At 38.8% G+C, this 24,291-nt stretch overlaps 3 protein-coding genes across 3 annotated transcripts in view; 2 read left to right on the top strand and 1 right to left on the bottom strand.

Annotated features, from left to right (window-relative positions):
* Window positions 1-7,735, top strand: part of sgip1a (SH3GL interacting endocytic adaptor 1a) — a gene marked incomplete at its 5' end in the record, with an annotated part of 73,747 nt that extends 66,012 nt beyond the window's left edge. Inside the window, 5 exons of the mRNA XM_080032178.1 lie at window positions 1,132-1,264; window positions 2,207-2,409; window positions 2,917-2,981; window positions 4,780-4,944; window positions 5,542-7,735. Of these exons, the coding sequence (XP_079888304.1) occupies window positions 1,132-1,264; window positions 2,207-2,409; window positions 2,917-2,981; window positions 4,780-4,944; window positions 5,542-5,567 (592 nt within the window). The 3' untranslated portion in view covers window positions 5,568-7,735. The remainder of the gene's footprint in view (window positions 1-1,131; window positions 1,265-2,206; window positions 2,410-2,916; window positions 2,982-4,779; window positions 4,945-5,541) is intronic.
* Window positions 7,736-11,593: 3,858 nt separating this feature from the next.
* Window positions 11,594-14,889, bottom strand: insl5a (insulin-like 5a; the record flags this gene model as incomplete). Its single annotated transcript, XM_080033441.1, has 2 exons — window positions 11,594-11,742; window positions 14,718-14,889. The coding sequence occupies 2 exons, from the start codon at window positions 14,887-14,889 to the stop codon at window positions 11,594-11,596; spliced, it is 321 nt and encodes a 106-aa protein (XP_079889567.1).
* A 5,018-nt stretch (window positions 14,890-19,907) lies between these two features.
* pars2 (prolyl-tRNA synthetase 2, mitochondrial) lies at window positions 19,908-23,985 on the top strand. The gene is made up of 4 exons (XM_080033431.1): window positions 19,908-20,047; window positions 20,884-21,344; window positions 22,125-22,370; window positions 22,921-23,985. The coding sequence occupies exons 2-4, from the start codon at window positions 20,904-20,906 to the stop codon at window positions 23,800-23,802; spliced, it is 1,569 nt and encodes a 522-aa protein (XP_079889557.1). The 5' UTR covers window positions 19,908-20,047; window positions 20,884-20,903; the 3' UTR covers window positions 23,803-23,985.
* The last annotated feature ends 306 nt before the right edge of the window (window positions 23,986-24,291 follow it).

Genomic DNA, 24,291 nt, shown 5'->3' with positions numbered 1-24,291 from the left:
TGCGTCATTTGATCAAAGTTATACAGAACATTTCATACACAAGGACAACTCAATGTGTTTGGCACGCGATACAGCAGCAGGAAAGCAGATTAAAACATGATCAAAAAGAGGGGGACAGTTTTATGGAAATAAAAAGTTTAAAGACAGTTTAAAATGAATGAACTGGCATAAAAATATATATAGAAATATTCCTCAAACATATAAAGCAAAAGAAGCTTCATTTGTGATTATTTGGATATTTCAGGTTTTGAAATTAAGATATAAAATGATTTGCGAAACAGCTGATAAAACGTATGTGATCCCATTTGGACGAGTTCTGTTGTCAAGTGGTGACCACCAGTGAGGATGAGTAAACTTCAGTGACGTCATCTCTGACACTATTGATGACTCATAATGACATCATCCGAGTCTTCACACCAGATAATTCAAACAGCTTTTTTTTGTGTATCATAATTTTAATTTATAGATTCATGTTTTCACATGTTGCAAAACACAGCTAAAAAAAACCTAGTTGGGACACATTAGATAACATGTATTGTTAATGTGTATAAGCTAACAAAAAAATCCCTGTGACACTAGTATAGCCTTATACTAATAGTATAATTTCTAAAAGCCAAATTACTTTTGCTGTTAAATAATTGTAAGTCACTCCAAAATGAAATGCTTTCATTAAATCCCTTGTAGAATAATAGAATGGAGCATGATGTGATTTGACCCAGCATACGTTAGTTGTAAAGAAGGACCTCTGGTGGCTAAATGTTGAAAATTAAAATGCTGACCAAAAGACTGTCAGACTTAAAACCCTACATTGCCAATTTCCAAAGTCATTAGTGTCAAAATGTAAAAACTGAGACGCTTGGAGCTGCACAAATAAAAATTACGATACACTCTAGTTTAAAAAAATTAAGAGACAGAATACTACACACATCACCAGTATATTATCAAATTGTCTATATTTTAATTAATCTATTTATTTTTTCAGTGACACCACCCAATGTTGATTCTAGTTCACTCTAGTTGTTACAAATGAAGACATACACACATCACACAGCTACACACATCACCAGGATAAGAACAACATTTTCTGCATTTTTTTAATGGTGTATTTTTTTCTTATGCTCCCCCCACCAGTGACACGACCCAAGCCAAGGCCGATTCTAAGGACTTCTGGGTGAACATGCCAAACCTGATCTCACACCTGAAGAAGGTGGCCGAGCAGAAGCCCCAGGCGACTTACTACAACGTGGACATGCTCAAGTATCAGGTAATATATATATATTGTAAGCTAGGCCTGGTTTACAATCTCACATTATCCTGGACTATTTAAAGCTAGAGTGCGTAACTTCTGTCTCCCCCATTAGATGCTCAATTATCAGGTAATATATGCAGCTCTGGAAAAAAAATCAAGAGACCACTCCATATGTTCAGTGTCTCTCGTTTTACTATTTAGAGGCATATGTTTGAGTAGAATGAACATTCTGGTTTTATAATATAAACCACTGACAACATTTCTATCAAATTCCAATAAATTTTTTGTCATAAAGAGCATTTTCAATAAGTAATGTAGAGATGAAGATTTAAGAAAAATCCAGACTGGTCTCTTAATTTTTTCCGGAGCTGTATAAGCTAGGCCCGGTTTTAAAGTAATTTTGCTAAGCATCAACTGCAACTGTTACCCATTGGACATAATGCATGTTGTTGTTGGAACAAAGTCACATTATGCTTGACTCTTTAAAGCTATAGTGCTTAACTTTTGTCGTTACGCACTATAACTTTACACCTAGAACTAAAGTATTTAGCATCATTGCTACGTTGTGTGTGTATATCAGAGAATATATGGATTAAGAGAAGCGGATATAATAAATATTTTTGTTTTTTAATTTTTTTTTACTATGGAAAAGGGGTAGGATTAAATAAGTGTATACTGATTCCTGCTCCTTTTCAGGCATATCTCAGCAATACAGATAATTTGTTTTATTTTATTTTTTATTTTTTTTGTGAAAACATAATTTTTGTTTATTGTATTTCCATGCTTTTCATTTTGTTTTGTATGTTTGATATGTCTGAAATAAATTGAATCAAATCAAATCAAAAAATATATCGTCTCTCTGTGTGTATGTGTCTGTCTCCAGTCCATGTGTATGTGAAAAGGTTACGTACTGTAGCTTTAAACAAAAGGCTTTGGCATATGTCTCTCTGTGTGTAGGTCTCGGTGGACGGCCTGCAGTCGATCCCTCTGAACCTGGCGGTGAGCTGGAGGTGTGAGCCCACCAGCACCGACCTGAGGATAGACTACAAGTACAACGCAGACGCCATGGAAACGCCCACCGCCCTTAACAACGTGCAGTTCCTGGTCCCCATCGACGGAGGGGTTTCTAAACTACAGGCCGTCTTACCCCCGGCTGCATGGTACAGTGTAAAGTTTGTTATATTGTACCGTTATGTAAGTGTACTATCTATCTATCTATTCATCTATCTATTCATCTATCTATCTATCTATCTATCTATCTATCTATCTATCTATCTATCTATCTATCTATCTATCTATCTATCTATCTATCTATCTATCTATCTATCTATCTATCTATCTATCTATCTATCAAGTTAGTTATATTGTACCGTTATGTTAGTGTACTAATCTAGAATATTAGCAGTATACATTCAAGTACAATATTGTATAGCTTAAAGGTGGAGTCGATTCTGGAGAACGCTTGTTGTCAAGATCCCTTTTTGTCCATACTGTGTGCGCTCCCAAAAAAAGTCCAGTGTTAATACACAGCCTAGGCTTTGTAAATGGGCATGATGCCAGCTACGTTGGGCCCTATTGTTTTTACATACCCTTTGTGTACATGCCCGTTTACAGAGACTAGGCTGTCTATCAACACCAGGTTTTCTTTCCTCTTGTGATCCTGACAGGAATGCAGAGCAGCAGAGAATCCTTTGGAAGATTCCTGAAATCTCCAAGAAATCTGAAAACGGAGGTAAGTACGTAGTGTGATTAAAGGTAACTTTTACCGTTTAGTGATACTGATCAAGTAATATCAGAAAATCAGACACAATCCTGGTCTGAAAACAAGATACAAGTTGAGGGGCTAGCATTCACATTTTTGTACATCTTGACCAACTTTGAAGAGTCACTTATATTGTATCAACCTGAAAGAGACAGCCCTGATAAAAGATTATTGGCCCAACTATTCTACAAAAAGAAGCTGGAAAGAGACCAGGGTTGAAAAGCAAATCCGTCCAAAATATCACTGCCTTAATTGTGCAGTGACATAGTTTCTGCACATAGAGAGGAACAGTTTTAAACACTGACCTAGAACTTGCTGGAGGAGCCGTGGATGTAGCTCAGCATCACATGACTCTGCCCTGGAAAAGATGGGGCTTTGTCAGCTCTGCCTGAAGTAAGCAGCGCCCCCTTCTGTCTACAAAATTATGTAACAATTACTTCAGCAATATTGTTGTATAGCATGGTTATGGGGGCACCTTGAACATACCCTGCGTTCCAAATCACATACTATTTATTTTTACTACACTACAGATGAGGAAGATTGTTTATGTTGAGAAATGTCAAGAATAAAGACAAATACTCCAAAATGCAAATGGAGTTAGTGGGGCATTTATGTTTTTTCAGCATACTACAACTGACGTGCATGTATTGGGACATCCTACATTTTTTTCTGGCATACTAAATAGTATGGAAGTATGGGGATTGGAACGCAGGGTTGATCTTGTACCAGAAGACGCGTTGGGGGCCTGACCATACTGACAAAAAAAGAGAGAGATTATTGGAGCTGATATTGGCTTAATAACTTTGTGTAAACTTGTTTTGCAATGGCTTGAATGTAACCGACATTCATATGAATAAGTTACGCGCTATAGCTTTAAGTTATCACAACTCCATCAAAATTAACTTTCAACTAGTCTTTCAAAGAAAGTTTCCACTTGCATTATTAATCTTCCTCACACACTTCACCAATATTGGAGAATAAATAATTCCTCACCGCCTACATAAGAATTTCTCTTTAACCTTTGGTAAATGGTAAATGGACTTGACTTATATAGCGCTTTTTAGCCGATTTTCTCAGCCCCAAAGCGCTTAACCATTCTTACCACATTCACCCGTTCATACACACACTCAAGGCCGAATTCCACCGGCTGCGTCTCCGGTCCTTCTCCGCTCCAGCACGGCAGAAACAGTAATACAATTAAGAGCAGTCAGTGGGTGAGTTTCCACCACGTCCGCTGCACCGTCTCTCTGCTCCGCTGCTGCTCCAGCTCTCTGGTGAAATACGCACTGCTTCTATTTCTGCCGGATGCCTGAGCTCACCGCATCAATTTAGCACAGAACACTTCGAGATAGACAGGAACACAGGCGCCGACAAAACAATAAAACCTCCGGTTAATTTTCAAAATAAGACACTCGGTGTTCACTGCAGGTGACATTCTCAAAACAGAGACACATACAAGCATGTCCACTGTTCTTTTACTCGTTCGGATGGGAACAATAACCTTCCCTGCGTTCGTTGTTGTGTAAATACCATATAGGAGAATCATATTATCAAGAGCGATCGCCCGTCACTTTTATTACCGCGGGAACTCCTCGTTCTCGCGACTCCAGCTGTTCAGCGGAGCTGGCCGTGCCTGCTTTGAAAACGGAGCCGGTGGGTATTGACGGACGTGGGCGCACGGAGCAAAACCGTTGGACACCGCACGCGCAGCCAGTGGAATTCCGGGGTCATACAACCTATCTAACCTTGCCCCCCTTCCCCCCTCTAGGCGTGGGCTCGTTGCTAGCGCGCTTCCAGCTGTCGTCGGGCCCCAGCAGAGCGGCTCCTCTGGCCGTGCAGTTCACCAGCGAGGGCAGCACGCTGTCGGGCTGCGACATCCAGCTGGCCGGGCCCGGGTACCGCTTCTCTCTGGTCAAGAGGAGGTTCGCCGCTGGTAGGTTTGGTATTTTAACAACATATATAAGGATTTTAACTGCATCGTTTTTCTTTTTTTTTTTTTTTTTTTTTTTTTTTAAGAGAGTTTTTTGGCATTTTCAAGCTTTATTAGACGGTATGAGGTTGAAATGGGGAGACAGAGAGAGAGGGGGGGATGACCTGCAGTAAAGGTCCACGGGTGCGGATTTGAACCCGCAACCACTGCAGCGAAGGCTGGAGCCAATATGGTACGCGCTCTATCCACTACGCCACCGGAGCGCCGGCATTCTAACATCATACAGTATATAAGGATTCTAACTGCATCGTTTGTCTTTTAATAGCTTTTTACTCATGAGTTAGTGATACCGGAAGTTCAAATCTGTCAATGTGTTTCCAACTTCACTGCAGTGTTGAACTGTCCTGTTGATTCTCAACATTGTCATTCGTCTAATGCAAAAAAAAGCCCAAGAAATAATATTTTGTCTCAATCTTACAAAATGTGTTGCAGTATCTATTATTCATTTTAATTATAATTTATGCAGTTAAAAAGTTAACACTAGATGTATAAAAGTTTATGACCAAAACATAACCGTAACATTTCCTTAATGTATTTCAGGAAAATACCTGGCGGACAACAACTAACCCAAGCTACTGAGAAACGTCACTGTTAGAGTTCACCATGGCAGTGGACTGAGGTTTGACCCAAATCGACACCAGACAGACTCTCACACACCTTTTATCTGAACCCACACAGTGACAGGTGGGCAGCCCTACCCAGCAGTATTGTATAACTTGCATAATAGCATCGTGGAGCTGTTTTAGGTCATGTAACTATGGTAATTTGTATTCATTTAAATAACAACATCTGTGTCGCCGGGGTTACACACCTGGGTTCTTCCTCCTACGCAAACTATCTCCATCCTCCTCCTCTGGTCAAGTTGTGGTCTGGTGTTTTTAAAAACGTTTAAAAAAAAATTCACTGCAGCTGCCTGACCGTAAAAACATACACAGAAAGAGTTTTGGCCTAGATATTAAAGCCTCTGAAAACTTAGTCTTAAATAGTATTTTTTTTAAATCAATATATGTGAAATATATCTTGGGTGTGTCGATACGCTTATACAAAAATTCGGATTCGAAAATGAATGTCCATAAATATTATAAAACTAAGTAAAAGGAAACATATTTTTTTAGTGTCTAGACCGTGGCCGTATCAAACAGTCTACACGGCAACAGTCATTGTTTTTTTTTTTATAGGCAACATTCAGGCAGAGAACAGCTGTGATTGGTCTAAAATACTTAATTGTGTCATAAGAAACCAGAGCATCGCAAAAAAAAAAACATGAATAAGAACTTTGTGGTCAAACACATATTTCAACTTTCTTGACACATCCAAAATTCAGACTAGTTAAAATCTAAGCAGCGCCCAGGACCATGCATAGTATAAGTAATACACCTTCATTAGTAGATTTAAAAAAATATATAATATTCCTTCTGTCGGAGTTTTAAGCTTGAAGCGGACAGACAGCATTTGCCAGCAAGTAAACAAATGCATTATGACACGCGCTATGACAATGTCTTCAAAGATTGTGTCTGGCCGGTGCTTGTGTGCGATATGAAAACACAGCTATCGACAAAAGAAAATGTAGATTTTCATGCATCACCTATTATTGGTACTACAGGGTCACATGACTTAGGGGTTTACGTCATATATTTAAATATAAATGCACTGATCAGTCAATCAAACTGTTATTTTATTTATGCATTGAGTATATAGACACAGAGTAGGGTTTTAAAGAAAGTTAGGCAGCTGCAATGATAAATGATAAATCCGTGTGTGTACCGGTTGCAAAGTCAGAACAAAAACAAGTGTACAAAGTGTCATTTTAAAATCAATAATATATATATCTCTTAAAGGGCGTTTTGGTGTTTTCCTCGTATTGTCAGATAGAGCCTTTTTCTGTTGTCTCCCGGACGACGGCGATTCTAGATTCTAAAGAACATGACAGCATTCTATTTTTATTTATTGATGACGATGACGATGATGATTTGTTGTATAAAAACATGTGATTCTGTATACGGATAGAATTTGAATGGTTCCACACACACAACTCAGAAAATCTTAAAAGGTATAAATATTTGAATTCTCTTTTCTTTTTTTGTTATCTGTGTAGTTGGGTAACCTGTGTACAGTATAAGGTATAATAATTTTTTTGAATTTATTTCAGATATAATTTTTTAAACTCAAGTGCAACAGAAGATTTGAGCTATATATGGGCGTGGGAGGGTACGTGGGTGGGGCGGTAATTTAAAGAAAAACATATGAATATCTTCCTGGATACTGTGTTATGCTTTGTGAAAGCAGTGTTAATGTAGAGTTAGTTTTACCATGGGCAAGGTCCTCACACAGTTAACATTTGGGTAAATGAGGCTTAATTGTTTTCTTTATTCAAAATCAATTGGATGATATAAATACATAAGGCTACCACTTTTATGTGTCTGTTCAACATGAAGCTGGAGCAGTAAGACAGTTAGCTTAGCATTAATGCTATAAACAGCTAATCTGGCTTCGTCTGAGCGTTAAAATCTACTTCCAAATTCATTCATTAACTCAATATCTTGTTTGTTAAAGTCGTAAAAGAAACAACACTAGTTGTAAAAATGTTATGTTCCGCTTAACAAGATATTAATTGTACATTTTTGAGCTGTTGAGTTCAATTAAGGCAGTTCCTTAATTGCTTTGGTCCAGCATTTAATGTATCAAATATTAGTTAACAGATATTAAAGTGGTAGCCTATATTCTAATCATATAATTCCTATAAAGAAAGTGATTCTGCCATTTTCCCAAATTGTTTTAACTTTTCCTTTTAATGAGGACAAGACCACGAAAGCGATCAGTTTTCCTTTGACGGCAGTGATGAAGTTTGGTGACTTTGGTACCACTACTGGAGCAGGATATGTTTACTGGGACCAGCTTGTTTTTTTATTTTTTATTTTTCTTGTTTTTTTATTCAAACCTCATTGTGATAAAAACACTCGTGTATTAATCCAGCATTCTCAGTTCACACGTCTACCCATTTAGTTATTCATCAAAGCCTCTGGAAACCTGCTCTGAAATAGTAACAAATTAATATATAATGTCAACGTTGGATGTCTTAATAAGCTTTTAAACAAATCTGATTGAAAATAAGTGTTCAGAAATATTATATAAACTTAGTTAAATTTTTTTTTTTTTAACCGTTGAGATTGTTTGACAGGACTGTGTGGGCGTGGCCGTATCAAATGGTCTCCATGGCAGCAGTCATTGGTTTTTTTTAGAACGTTCGGACAGAGAATTCTGCCATGACGTCACCTATTGTGTCATAAGAACCAGAGCATAGCCCGCTTTACCTAAACCAAATTTCTGGAAAGTTTATCAAACTTAAATGAATCCGAAATTTGGATTGATGAATATGCTCAACTCTTTTCAGACGCTTTACTATCATGTAATTTACTCCCTGAATTATATAGTTAGAATATTTTTGTGTATTTGGGTTTACAGGGGCTTTAACTTTGACCATGTTTCTGACCTACAGCCCTGGAAAAAAATTAAGAGACCAGTTTGGATTTTTTCTTAAATCTTTATCTCTACATTACTTATTGAAAATGCTCTAAATGACAAGATCTGTATTGTGAATTTGGTAGAAATGTTGTCAGTAGTTTATATTATAAAATCAGAATCTTCATTCTACTCAAACATATGACTATAAAGAGTAAAACGAGAGACACTGAACATTTAAAGCGGTCTCTAAATTTTTTTCCGGAGCTGTATTTTTTGGCCTGTTTCCATTCTCCACTGTGGTACCTGAACTCCCTTTACTATATCATGAGCACATCCCCCCCAATCATCCACCAACCAGCGCTTGAATCCATGGCTTTATTTTGCATAATCGTAATGGTCTCTGTGAGATGACATGAGTTGAATGAGGTTGTGGAAGGCAGCAAGGTTAAAGTCGACCAAAATGCATTTTTTTTTTTTTTTCGTTTTCTTTTTTGTATTTTATGTGTGTGTGTGTGTGTGTGTGCGTGTGTGTGTGTGTGTGTGTGTGTGTGTGTGTGTGTTCCCCCCTGGACACTCAGTCCCTTCTGTTAAGGAGAAGAAATAAGCTGAATATTTTTAAAACGGATAAAAGTGAAAAAATATTATATTGTTTAAATGTGTAAAAAATTAACACTGTGCTGATGATGTCGAAACTTCCTGAATGCTCTGACACTCAACATTAAGAACAAAACGTGTGTGTGACGCTGAAGATCTCCTTATATCTGTACTGTATGTCGACATTGGGCTAAATGTAACCAATCATTGTCCTTTCAGAGCTTTTCAATACATTTTAAGCTAAATGTGGGACTTTTAAGACTATAAGCAACATGTAGTTACTCCTATTCAATGATAAAGTACTTTGGATTGGACATATTTTTAAAGACAAATAGATATTTAACCAATAAAACGATCAAATTTGAGCTCTGGAGTCAAAATAATCTTGTTTTTGACTAGATTTAGACTAGTCCAAACTAGCATTGCAGTTTCCTCTGAAATTGCATTTAATTTGTCAATGTAAGGCGACTATGATTGGTACCATTTAGCTAACCCACATTAGTTTGGTAACATATTTCTATCAGTCACGTGATGTCTGTCTATCTATCTGTCTGTCGTCTAGGCGACTGGGTTGGCACAGAATGGCTGACAGGAAGTTGTCACATTCTATAGTGGAACCTTGAAAGCGATCAGTGCAACAGTCACTACAGCATTATCTACTAAGGCCCACCATACACATCTCTCATCAGACATTGTTTATTTAAATGACCAGTAACACTACAGGCTCCATGTCTTTCAGATTGGAAGGCATGTTACAGTATAAAAACACACACTCAGTCGAGTATTTGCTAGGTTATTCTTTGATCTAGTTTTTAAAGAAAATGGAACAAAATCTGTATTTTTCCAAATTTTTAATTTCTGTGTTGAATGTGTCATTATTGCATGTGGAGCATGCAGTAAAAGGTGGGGGCATCTTTTTACCAGGATAGATAGTACTGAAATGACATGGTTGTGTCTGAGTGTCAGTTACCTGTGTTAATGTTGAGAGGAGAGAGCAGGGGAGCGTGTGTTATGTGTGCTGTAAGCCAGAATGCTTTTTTTGGTTCTGTACCGTTAACCTCAAAACACAATGTGCAAAGCTGTTTGGACAGTAACATAACGATTGCTGAGATCAACTGAGAAACTTAGTTTGCTTCTTTCCAAAACCAATAAAAGTTATAACTGGATAAGCCTGGGTTTGAAGTTATTGTACGATGTCATTCTGTATGATTTTGTTTTTCTCTTGAATACATTAAGAGTATTGTATATTTCTTTGACTTTGTAAATTAATAGTTCAACATCTTAAATGTTAAGCTTTTTTACGAAACGGTTTGTATCACCTTTTCTTGAGCCGGAGAGTGAGACAAAAGGCTAAAAATGTCAAATGTAGAACTATTAATTTTAAGGTGCACTAGCAGCATGGCTATAAGGATGCCTTTAGACCAGGGGTGTCCAAACTTTTTTCACTGAGGGCCACATACAGAAAAATCTACGAAGGGCCGGGCCACTTTGCAAAAATAACACATTTATCAGGACATGTAGCTGCTCTGATGTTTAGTTTCATAGTGTCTTCGTAAATTGTAATCCTTCTTCACGGCAACACTTTACTTGCACATTAAAAAGATACATCCCCCCTCTTGTTAAATGCCATTAATACACCCAGTGTTTTCTGCTTTTACGTCTAATGTCCAGCTTGGTGAAAATAGTAGCCAGCCGAGATCCCGCCCCTCCAAGGGGGGTCCGGGGGTATGTCCCCCCGGGAGATTTTTTTAAGTTTTTAAAGTGAAATGCATGAATCTGGTGCACTGTGAGAGGGAAATTAAGAGGCTAAAGCTGAAGAATTTTGTATGAAAAAAAATGTAAACACTGTGTCAGATGAATTAGAAGCTATTGGAGAAGGACACGTGGATTTTCCATGATAATATTAATTTAAATTAAAATATTATGCAGGATCCTCTGGGATGGCCTTGGTGCTCTTTTTCTTTTATGGGACATATTTCTCTGTAATATAATGAGTGCATTTAGATTATTTAAAAATTAAAAGGGCCATATTACATTATATTTTTAAAATGTGCCAAGGGCCAATCAATCCGTTTTGACACCCTGCACTAGTGGGTTAACTAAGAAATGCAAAAAAAAAAAAATGTTTTTTTTTTTTAAAAAGCGGGCGGCCCGCGGGCCGTAGTTTGGACACCCCTGCTTTAGACCAACTTTGTTGAGCCCTTAAAGGTACAGTGGGTAAAAGGGAATTGTCGTTTTTCAGAACATACTTGGTAGAAATGGAAAATAATATGCATAAGTTTTAATTAACATGGTCCACAATCAAATCCTACAAACCTTACGAGTTAAATTCAAAAACTCACCAACATTTCAAAATCAATTGTAAAAAATACTAATTTAAAAAGGAAAAGCATTAATACAATATAGAGCGATTGTGTTGTTTTTAAACCAGCAGTTTTTATTCAGATTTGTTCTCTAGTAAAGGCAACATGTGAGAGAACAGAGTCATGTTAAGTCACTTGTAGAATGAGATACAGGCTAGAGAGGTGTTTGGGTTTCAGCAGAGGAAGGTGAGGTCACTCTTCCGGCAGCCCACCTGGCAGCACACGGTGGTCAGGACGTTGTTCATGTCCCGTCTGGACAGCTGAGAGCTCGGGATGAAACCGCTCACTGTCTCCAAACTGCTCTGCTCTGCTGTGGGCAAACCTGGGGCCGAAAAACAACAACCACAGCTCAGAAAAACACTCAAAATAACGGTGCATATTTTATACTTTTTGCCATGCACTAGCTTAGGTGCCTTGGTGTTAACATACTTCTACATTGGTCTAAGGGTCCCGGACAAAGAATGTACATAGTCAAACCAGATTGGTCGATTTTGGCCCTGCAGTCGACTAATTGTCAAATTGTATTCATACTCATTGACCCCATGTTCTCATATGTGACATTGGCTTCCATTTTGTCCAAACCAGACAAAGGAGCTGAAACACACAATTAGAATGTGTCTTTTTGAATTGGCATAAGAATTTATTTTGATGGGGGTGCCCTTAGCTCAGTTGGTAGGGCGTCCTCCCCATGGGCCTCGGCCAGCAGTGGACCCGGGTTCGATTCCAGCCCGCGGTCGTCCTCTGCATGTCACTCCCCTCTCTGCCCCATTTCAACTCTGTCTCTACACTATCAATAAAGCATAAAAATGCCAAAAAAAAATATCTTTAAAAAAATATATATATTTTGATGTGACATTGTTTACCCTTCACACACACTAAAGTGATAGATTAAAAGCGCTTGAGTTATTTTCAGATTTGTATCAACAGTATTCTTAATAAGTTGATATTATACCTCAATAGGTAAAGCATTATGATTTATTGGGCTCAACCAAGTAGTTCCATGTATAATCAGACTTTCAGCACCCCCATATGCCCTGAATAGAAGATCTTTTTTCATAACCAAATTTTGTAATTATTCGACTGTGAGATTGGACGTCTAGTAATCGGGCTCCTTCAATCTAATAATTGAAAAGTTTGATAATAACAAATCAAATCATCACACACTTGTCCCATGCAAATGTCCTTTTGCCTATCCATGTAATGTTTGAAAGACTATTTTCAGACCGGTCTTGTATAATTGAGGTCCATGTCCCCGTTGAACAAGGAAACTGTAAATGACGGAAGTGATTAAGTCGCTGCTATTTGTCTTCTCCAGTGTCACTTTCCTCTTTCTAATTAGCACGGCCGCTAGGCTAACTGGGTTTGTGTGTGTGACAGACAGTTCGAGAGAGAGAGGGCGGGAGGGAGGGAGGGAGGTAGAGAGAGAGAGAGAGAGGGATTGAGAGAGATGGAGAGGGAGAGACAGTGTGAGAGAGAGAGAGGGAGGGAGAGAGAGTCATAGAGACAGTGTGTGTGAGAGAGAGAGAGAGAGCCTGCCTTTGGTAACACACTGCTGCAGCATTTAATCAAGATATGTATGTGGGCTATTCTGGCCTAATAAGGAAACACACATCAGGCAATGTCTCTGAGCTAGTGCACCTGCTGCCCCTGCACTGAAGCCACATTAACAGTAGCCTATACAGTACATGCACCAGGAACCACTGTGATCTAGTTGAATGAAAAGGCCCCTAAACAATACTAAACTAGTGAGAACAAGGAACAGGAATTAAAATGTGCAAGTCACTGATTTTCAAAAACATGAATCCCATTTAGTTTGATAAACGTTTAGTGCACAAAATGTGACTGTACACTGGCAGAAGGGGCCCGAGTCTATGAAAGTAACTTCAAAGCACATATTGTACATGAATGACTATGAGAGAGAACAATTATATACAAGATAACTAAGATGGCGTCACCTTTTGATAGAAATGTCCACAAAAGGTGTTTCAGTTTAACAGAATTTCTGAAAAAAATATATTGATGGCGCATCCCACAATATCTGAGTGCCTCCTGTACCTGAACCAGAACATATAGCTGCTTGTTGCTAACCACTGCACTGTCTGTCTGACTGACTGACTACTGCTTTTATGTTGCTTATCCTGGGATTTTTTATTTATTTGTTTGTTTATAGGTATTTTTTATTATGTTGCAGCAAGTGCCCCATCACTCACATTGGAAGTGCATTAGAAAAGTTTGTTTCAATACTCTGAACCAAAAATCTCAACCTCTAAAGCACTTGCATCGAGTAGTAATAATAATAATAATAATAATGGATAGGATTTATATAGCGCTTTATTCCCTAAGGACTCAAAGCGAGAGGGGCGACTGTGGCTCAGTTGGTAGAGCGGGTCGGCCGATGATCAAAAGGTTGGAGGTTCGATCCCCGCCCTGCCACCTGTGTCATAGTTGTTGTGTCCTTGGGCAAGACACTTCACCCACCTTGCCTCGTGTGAATGTTGATAGTTAGCCTGCTATCGGTGTATGAATGTGTGTGTGAATGGTAACGTGGGAAAGGAAAACAGGTCTCCCTTGTAAAAGAGTCTTAAGACTCAATGGGATTTACCTGTATAAATAAAGGTTTAAAAAAAGCGCATACAGGGTTCCAGGTTCCATTCATTCACACAGTCATACCGGTGGTGGTAAACTACGACAGTAGCCACAGCTGCCCTGGGGCAGACTGGAGTAAACTTTCCATAATCATTCTTAGCACTTTTATTATATTATGTTGTAAAAATGAATTAAAGATTTTGATGCTGTAACTACCTCAATTCTATGAATGTGTGTTGATACAACAATTATTATTTTTTAAACCAAATAATTCCATTATGATAAAAATGAAAAAAAAAACTATATTATTATTATGATTATATTATGTTAAAATAAATAAAATAAATATTTTTGATCTTGTTACTACCTCAATTCTAAGAGTGTAGGCCTATGTTGATACGAAAATAAAAATCACTTTAAAAAAATGTCATTATGGAAAAAAAAAAAAAATTCTCTATGAATGTATGTTGATACTATAAAAAATTAAAAAGTAATGAAAAAATATTCTCTCACCCTCCATGTCTGAGTCAGTGAGCAGTATGTTAAATAAAATAAAGATTGTTGATACTGTCACTACCTCAATTCTAAGAATGTAGCCTGTGTTGATACTAAAATGTAAATAAAATAAATAATAAAAAAACGTATCAATAAAAATAAATAGCCTAAGAATTAAATAAAAAATCATGAAAAAATGAATAAATCTCCTCTCACCCTCCATGTCTGAGTCTTGCAGCAGCCTCCTCCAGCGCGACCCTCCGCAGGTGTAGACCACCGCCCGCAGGAACTCTCTCCCGCAGAGCTTCACCGCCTTCACCTCCGCCTCGCTCCGCTCCACGTGCAACACCGCACACAACAGCAACGGCAACACCACGAGAGCGCGCATTGTGGAGACCTGAGTGTGTGTGTGGTAATCTGTGTGTGTGCGTGTGTGTGTGCCTGTGCGTGTGTGTGTGGAAGGGTTATCTTAGCGGTAGGATCTCTGCTGTTTTCTGTTGAGTATTTGTTGGTATTTTGCCGGTTGGTTGTCTCTGAAGATGGAGCGATCATTGTGGTTGTTATATAGGCGACCCGTCCAAGCTTTCACTTCATCGATAGCTGAGTAACTCTTTAGTCTCCACCTACTCACTCTCTAACCGGTGCTTAAGCCCATCCTACATACACACAAGGATGGACACACACACACACACACACACACACACACACAGCCATGAACTCACACACACACACAGACATGAACTCACACACACACACACACATACACATACATTACACACTCTCGCTCTCTCTCACACACACACACACACACACACACACACACACAAAACATAGACACACACACACACTGTCTCTCTCACATACATAAACACACATTCTCACTCTCTCTCTCTCACACACACACACACACACACACACACACACACACACACACACACACACACACACACACACACACACACACACACAATCTCTCCTACTCTCTCTCTCACACACACACACACACACACACACACACACACACACACACAATCTTCACTCTTTCATGAGAGTCAAGTCCTTTTATGTTTCCGGTCGTCCCCCACTGTCCCTGTTTGTAGAGTGACTGGCGGCCGTCACACTTATCTCACAACCCTCCAACTACAATCACATTAGCCGGGGCCCATTCTCATCAGCCACACTATGATTATGTGACTTAAGTCTGTGATTGCACCGACCTCCACTAAACTAGATGGATAATCACGCTATGCTAAGTGATTCAAACATATGTCAAATGTGTTTACAATACTTTGATGGCCCACTCCTTCAAGCAGTTTGGGCCATATGAGTCAATGTTGACAGTACATCATGCAGGTCATTATGGGGCATCTGATGGTGCTTATGTGATACTTAAAAATACATTTCACTTTGATCATTAGTGGTGGAGGTCCCACTTAGGATGTCAATTAAATTATACTATGTTCAGTTGGACATGCTGTGCGGTCGTAGCTATTGTAGCAGGAAAAACAGACACGTGTTTTTAGATTTTTAAGAAATGGAATGAAAAAAAAATATCGCACTTCAAAAGGTTGAGTTATTTTATTATTAGAATAATTTTTGTTATTGATATTTTTTGTTATTAAAAATAAGTAACTTTATTGACAAGTTTAGCAATTTGATGGAGTTGGAACAAATCCTACCAAGAAATAAAACTATCTTAATCTCAAGTGGACGAGAGAGAGAGCCACAGTAATACTTACTAGAATCAAACAGTTTTCCAGGTAAAGGCCTGTATCTGTGCAAACTATCTACTTTCATATTTATATAACCGACATACGTAACTGGCTGGATTTGGATTATTTACGACATGTTTATGACAAAACTCTTCCTCCTGTCCGTCATGTTTTGTATTCTCTTGAGGTGAAGCTATCGTGCAGCATCAGCAGACTAGTATTATTCATTTAGCCTGACCAACATACACCGTTATGATGCTGATCTGGCTCCAATATTCACTCTCATGTTACCTCTCAGAACCATAATCAAACTCAGAAATGTTTTTTTTTTATTGTTGTATGTGCTGTCAAACTAATGTTTTTCCAACAGATATTTTGCCTAACAATGATTTTTAAGAAGAGCTGAATGTCTCTATGTCAATACTATTTTACCTGATTAGATTATTTAACAGCATTTTCTTTTTTAACCTTTATTTTACAGGTAAATCCCATTGTTCCCAAGTTCCCATTAACAAGTTACCATTCACACACACGTTAATACACCAATGGCAGGCTAACTATCGACATTCACACGAGGCAAGGTGGGTGAAGTGTCTTGCCCAAGGACACAACAACCGTGACACAAGTGGCAGGGCGGGGATCGAATCGACAACCCTTAGATCATTGGCCCCATTTCCAGCTGGATTGTCTATGGTCCTCCTGTGAGTGGAGCTGATGTGCATCGATGGCTGTAATCAAAGCTACAAAGCTAATAATAAAGTCTGATGGATGAGTGAAAGGCCTGGAGCGGCACAGTGACCTTACATTGACCCTAAATAACACATAGGTAGGGTTATTACCAGGGTAAGTCACAATGGGGCGACTGTGGCTCAGGTGGTAGAGCGGGTCGGCTGATGATCAAAGGGTTGGAGGTTCGATTCCCGCCCTGCCACTTGTGTCATGGTTGTTGTGTCCTTGGGCAAGACACTTCACCCACCTTGCCTCGTGTGAATGTCGATAGTAAGCCTGCTATCGGTGTATGAATGTGTGTGTGAATGGTAACGCGGGAATGGGAACAGGTCTCCCTTGAAAAAGAGTCTCAATGGGATTTACCTGTATAAATAAAGGTTAAAAAAAAATAACAAACTGAAAATAAGTTTTTATCTGTATGTCTTACTGAGATTTGACTATCCATCTAGCCTCTGAAATTTGAATTGAAACAAGAATGCCATTGTTTATATTGCAATTTAACTGGTGCATTATAGACTACATTTGGCATTAGTAAACTGAACAGCAGCTGCACATGCCCTCCCCCCATTATGTTGGGAATTTGTTAGCTCTTATTAAATTACAGATATGCTCCTACGGGTTTTCCATTTTAGCATCAGGCAGTTATGACATGGCGGAATTTTTATTATTTTGGCCTGACTGTAGCCTACCTGAGGTGAAGATTTTTTGAAGTCCAGTGATTGTAAGTTAAGATTATTTTTCACATCAGTAAAAGCAGTGTTGGGGAGTAGTGAACTCCATGTAATCACACTAGAAGTTTAAAGTAGAAGTAAGCAATATATTTTTGTATGAATAAATAAATTCAAAAGAGGTGACATACACTTGTTTTTATTATTTTTACCTGTTTTTATCATTGTCTTCCTCAATTCTGAAACTAAACCTACTCATATAATACCGTATATTTGAATATCAAACCCGATACCAGACATATTTTACAGAGCAGTTCCCAGAAAGCTTAATCTTTACGACGGTACATTTCTTAAACTCTGTATCCCGCATAAAGCCCAAACAGGCAATTGTGATGTTTGCAGATACATCCGTCCTAATCTTAATACCTGGTTTCACCCTAATAGGATTGTTGGTATCTCATGGAGACATTCAGTCGCCCATTTCTCTGAAGACCAAATCTTACAAGAGACACACGATAAATTAACAAAACAGGCTCATACCTAATTAGCTCAGGGAATACATCAGTGTGTGTGTGTGTGTGTGTGTGTGTGTGTGTGTGTGTGTGTGTGTGTGTGCGCGTGCGTGTGTGTGTGTGTGTGTGTGTGTGTGCGTGTGTGCACATCTTCAATCAATGGACTGAACAATGTCCTCCACAGTTTCCTTGAAGAAGAGATGGCCCATGGAGACACCCTGAGCTCGGCTGTGTTTGCCATGTGGGCCGCCTGTCTGTCATTGACTGACTGGGGGAGTAATGCTTTCAAACTGTTGACATAAAACGCTGTAAAGCCAGAACCAGTGCATTAACACAGACAGACAGACACACACACACACACACACACACACACACACACTGCAGAACTGTCGACAAAAGCCATAGATTCCCTGTGGAAGTGCAGTATGTTCAATAAAAACTCAACTTTTGTCTTAAAGAACCAATGGAGGGACGGGGACATCTTGGAGCACCAGAGAAGTAAAAATAAACAGTATAATTGAGGAGAAAGCGTCTGTATGCTTCTCATTTTAAATTCTAAATTCTAAATCAAGATTATACCTTAATACAATATTAAAAGCTGAGTTACAATCCTGTCTTTTTTGTTTTTTCATCTAAGGGTGCTTGGTGAAATGCCCCTTTACTGATAATAAAAACATACTTAACATAATTTGATGTTTTATAGTTTGACATAACAGGTGGGAAAACAGTAGAAAGTGTTCACTGGCCAAACTGTGTACATACTATTATGTAGAAGGTTTTATGTTCTGTGCCATAGTGAGTAAATATACATCACATGACTCTGTGAGGAAATGAAGTGATGTCGACACCAAAGGACTCGTTAAATGTGTTTGCAGACCGTTTTGTTTTCATCATTTCGCCCCCTCGGTTTACGGCTGCCCCTTTCTCTTTCACTGTAAATGTTTCCTGTTTTCAGCTCAATAAAGTTTCCAAACAGACTGTGGCTGGAAAGTGCATGGGCTCAATTCAGAGAGATATTTATTTTATAGATTGTTATGTACTATTTACTATTTTTTTTATATTTTATTTTTTTCAATAAAGTTTCAAAACAGTGTGGCTTGGAAGTGGGCTCAATTATATAGAAGAAATGCACATTTAGTGGATTACAAAATATAAATGTCATTCTTATAACAAAGTTAAATTACTTTGATTTGTAGCCGATAGTTTTTAAGGCTCAGTTATTGAAATGTGTTTCAGCTGGAACATTTGTGAAATCAATGTAAGCTCATAGAAGCTCATAGAAGTAATTGCCATGGTGATTACTGTGACTGTGATAAAAAAAAAATGGTAGGGACAAAATATAACGTACAGACTGCACACCCAAAAGCATGACAACAAACAAAAATATTGTTAACATTTTTAACACATGTTTTTTCTGGCGGTACATGTTATTTATACAGTTTCATCCTATGGTTTCTTCTCATGACCATTTAGCTTTATAGTCTTTTTGACACCGATGCCCTCTAGCGGTCAATACAGTCCACAGCTATTCAAAAGCTGTTTTATTGTAGGCTGCCTGCATGGGGTTTTGATTGTATAGTTGCACATCAACCACCACAGTGAATTTTAAACTATTATTATATCTAAATATTGCATTTAAAATGGTACTCCTGCTACTTGTAGTTATAGGCTACTCAAGTTAGTATAATCAGAATACGTCGTCCTCCACTCCTGCATTATGATGAAACTGCTGTACCCCTCCTTGCAGGTAGGGGCGGTGTAACATGACAGCGACAAACCCCCAGACATGTTGCTAAGGAAGACAGCATGCTGAAGGCACCTTCAATGTATAATACAGTTAGTTAACTCTCCCAGGAATGCCTCTCTTTGCTCGTTTACTCTGATAATCTACTGGGAACAGTCACGCGGAGGTTTGCTGTCTCACGGTGAGTGTCGCTCTGTGTGTGCGTGTGATTGTGTCTGTGCAAACTAAGAGAAGCTAACCTCAGCTAGCCACCAAGCTAAACTGACAGGGCAGGGCAGGGCAGGGTTTGACTTCACACATGAGCTGTGACTGCTGTGGACACTTCAAAATGATGTCATCTACACAGACAGACAGCTTTCAGTCCTCTGCGTTTGTGTTGCACGTATATGGCGTATTACTAAATGAATAACTAGATAGACTGACACATATCCCAAACAGTGACGACCTTGGCTTCACCTGTTCACTTCTACAGTGATGTAATTGAGCTCTAGCTATGATCAGGTGTTTTTGTGTCAATGGTGGAAGAAGTTCTCATCCTTTACTTAAATTAAATGTATAGTTCTTATGCAGTAAAGTAAATATTATCCTCCAATATGTCTGTATGAATATGTGAAGTAAAGTAACAGTGAACTTTATTTATTTTATTCTATTGTATACTATTTTAACTTATCACTTATGTCTCAGCTTGTTTATATATTGTGTTGTATTGTATATATGATAGTCACTGTTCGTTCATTGTTTATTGTCTAACTGTATGCACCTTATTCACCAAGACAAATTCCTTGTTGGTGTAAAACCCTTCTTGGCAATAAAATCCATTCTGATTCTGAAAATTATGCCATTTATGAGAACCTTTCTAAGGGGAAAAAAATAAAAAATTCAGCTATTATGCACTAAATTAAATGTACTTATGGATATTATAATTACTTTCTACAAAATTTGATCAAAGTATTGCTCATTTATTGTCTATCAATTGAGTAATTGTGGCACTTTGCAATAATTTCTCTCCTCTTAAAGGTCTGGATCTACCATCTACCATGGAGCCCATAATGAACCAGATTTGGCCCAGAGTTTTGCAGCACCTCCCCAGACTCTCAGTGCTTCCCAGACAGACACATTCGGGTTGTGCTGTTAAGACCGCCATCACTGCTTCTCCTGCCTCTAACACACACACCAGACCCACTAGCACACACACTAGCTCCACACACACTAGACCCACTAGCACACACACTGCCTCCTCCACACACACACACACTAGCTCCACACACACTCGGCCCACTAGCCGCAGACCCCCCGCCCTGTTAGTGTCCCGTCTGTACCAGCCCTCCAACCTGCGTGACGTGGGCCCAGACACGCGGCTGCAGGGAGAGCTGACCTGTAAGAGCCAGAGACTGATGCAGCAGGCCGGACTCATCCACCCGTCTAACCCGGGATGTTACTACTACCTACCGGCCACTGTCAGAGCCATGGAGAAACTGGTGAGATCATAGGTTGTTTTGACATAAAAGTTATAGTCATCATTAGGAGCGTGCTGAATACTGTCTGAGAATAATCTATGACCTTTTAACTAGATTAAACCAGAATAGATTTTTTTTTTTTTTTTTTTTTTGCTGTTTCCTATTTAGGAAGCTGATGATTATCCAAATAAAAATAATTAATCATATGCATTTGGAATTTCAGTTTATATGGTTTATAGGTCGCACGTTATTGTTGCAGACTACTTATATCAATGAAAAGGTAGTCATTTGTCTTCAGATTGATTGATTTATATTTCTCTCTCCGTGGCCCTCAATCCTCTCCCGTAAAATAGTTTAGTAATTCATGAGAAAAAAACACATTAGTATTGCAGAAATATATATATTTGTCATCTGTAATATTCTCTCAATCATTTGAATCATTGTGTTATAAACCATGATGCCTATTTGACTGCAAATCTTCTCATTTTAGATCCTTAAAATATAATAACTTAATTTTCTAACCCCCCAGATGAGAGTAATAGACCAGGAGATGCAGTGTATCGGTGCCCTTTTTCATGGTTTTTCAACATTAATATAGATCTCGGTGAATGGAGACTCCCACAGTTCTGTTCTAGTAATTCATGGGAATATAAAAATGATATTGCAGAAATAGATGTTTTCATCTCTCATAATCTGTTAATCATTTGAATCATTGTGAGATGATCCACGATTCATATCTAAGTGTAAATATTCTAATTTTCGATCCTACAAATATAATAACTTCCTTTTCTAACCCCCCAGATGAGAGTAATAGACCAGGAGATGCAGTGTATTGGAGGTCAGAAGCTGGACATGCCCAGCCTGTGCTCTGCTGAGCTGTGGAAGGCCAGTGATCGCTGGGATCTGATGGGGAAGGAGCTGCTCAGACTAAAGGACAGACACGGGGCCGACTACTGCCTGGCCCCCACACACGAGGAGGCTGTCACTACACTGGTCGCTCACCAGACCACACTATCCTACAGACAGCTGCCTCTGCTTCTCTATCAGGTACAATTCCCTTTGTGGCCACTAGTGTAACTGTTGTAATGACATAATTATAAAGAAAAGATGGCCAACGCAAATAAATAGGGCCCCAAGAATTCTTTATTATATGTATAGTATCTTTAATATAAGAAAGGAGCTCAAACATCTTGACATGTTAACGGACATGCAGTGATTTAGTTTGTGTACTTCGTTTGGAACGTAGGCTGCATTCAGTAACATTGTGATGTGTTCAAATGCTGTTCAGTAAAAATGAGTATCAGGCAAAGGTAATCTGGTAAAATGTAGGTTTAGAAACTTTAACAAATAGGCTACAGCTGAAGTAGAAATAGATATTTGACAACAGATATTTGACAACTTGTACCAGGGTAGAATTTGTGGAATATTTAAAGGTATCAAAATCTGGATACTGCGCAACCCTACTGTGGTTCTTGTGTTCTAAAAATAATAATAATATATTGTATTTTTATAGCGCTTTTCTTGAATCTCAAAGTCGAGTATTCAGATCTATTTTCTTACTGTTTTTTTTTCTTTCTTTTCTTCTTTTTATAAACAGATCACCCGCAAATTCCGAGACGAGCCCAAGCCGAAGTACGGTCTGCTGCGAGGGCGTGAGTTCTACATGAAGGACATGTACTCGTTCGACGTGAGTGAAGCAGCCGCTCACCAGACCTACGAGTCAGTGTGTGAGGCTTACACACGGCTATTCTCCCGGCTCGGTCTGCGGTGTGTTCAGGTGCAAGCGGACGCGGGAAACATCGGCGGTACGCTCTCCCACGAGTTCCAACTACCGGCGGAAATCGGCGAAGACAGGCTACTGGTCTGCGGGAACTGCTCCTTTTCCGCTAACGTAGAAACAATGACGTCAGACGCAACGGACTGCCCAAAATGCAACACTGGAACACTGGTGGAATCGAAGGGTATAGAAGTCGGTCATACGTTTTACCTGGGGAAAAAATACTCCCAAATATTCAATGCCACTTTCAGCAACGCCCAAAACAAGCCTAGTGTAGCCGAGATGGGGTGCTATGGTCTTGGGGTGACGCGGATTCTAGCAGCCGCCATTGAAGTGCTGTCAACGGAAGAGGGAATCCGTTGGCCAGGCCTTCTAGCCCCTTACCAGGTGTGTGTTTTACCCCCCAAAAAGGGCAGTAAATCGGACGAAGCGACAGTTTTGGCCGAAGAACTGGTCTCTACTTTGGGTGAGACTTTGCCCCGTTTGAGAGGTGAAGTTGTACTGGATGATCGCACTCAAATGACCATTGGAAAGAGGCTGAAAGATGCTAACAGGCTAGGCTATCCGTATGTGGTTGTAGTAGGCAAGGGAGCGCTGGAAGAAATGCCAAAGTTTGAGGTGATTTGTCAACAGACGGGCGAGACCATGTTTCTCAGCAAAGAGGGATTGTTGGATCTACTGGGAAGGGTGGAAACTGTATGAATAAAGACTGTGGGTGTTATGAAATGTTATGCGAGTGTGTTCTTTGTCATTTAGAACAACGTGTAAGTTACATGTTTTTTTTGCCATTTGTTTATTGTATTTTCATGCTTTTCATTTTTGTTTTGTGATATGTCTGAAATAAATTGAATCAATCAATCCATGTGAATGATGCATTCTGGGAGGTGACGGATACATAAAAAGTTAATAAATAATTAAAAAAAATACTTGTGTGTTTTGTAAATTTTGTCGTGACTGTGTGTTTGTCATTGTTTCAAAAAAATTCTAAAGCTTTTAATTTATTTTAAATTTACATACTAGTGGAGAAAAACTTAAAATGGACCAAAGGATATTACACTTTATTTGTTCACTATGATATATTATACACAAGCCTTTCGTTTTCCCATGCCAATAAAACTATAAGCAGACAGAGGTGAATAGAAGTAATGACTATGTACTTTTGTGGAGTAGTTAAAAGCACTTTTCATGTTT

Source organism: Ammodytes marinus, assembly GCF_949987685.1.
Source record: "Ammodytes marinus genome assembly, chromosome: 8".
NCBI classification, from domain to species: domain Eukaryota; kingdom Metazoa; phylum Chordata; class Actinopteri; order Uranoscopiformes; family Ammodytidae; genus Ammodytes; species Ammodytes marinus.
This window is presented reverse-complemented; position numbering and strand designations above follow the sequence as displayed.

Coding starts and splice junctions, on each gene's coding strand:
- pars2 (XM_080033431.1), top strand. CDS start 20,904: ATGGAGCCCATAATGAACCAGATTTGGCCCAGAGTTTTGCAGCACCTC. Junction 21,345..22,124: donor TCAGAGCCATGGAGAAACTG/GTGAGATCATAG, acceptor CTAACCCCCCAG/ATGAGAGTAATAGACCAGGA. Junction 22,371..22,920: donor TGCCTCTGCTTCTCTATCAG/GTACAATTCCCT, acceptor TTTTATAAACAG/ATCACCCGCAAATTCCGAGA.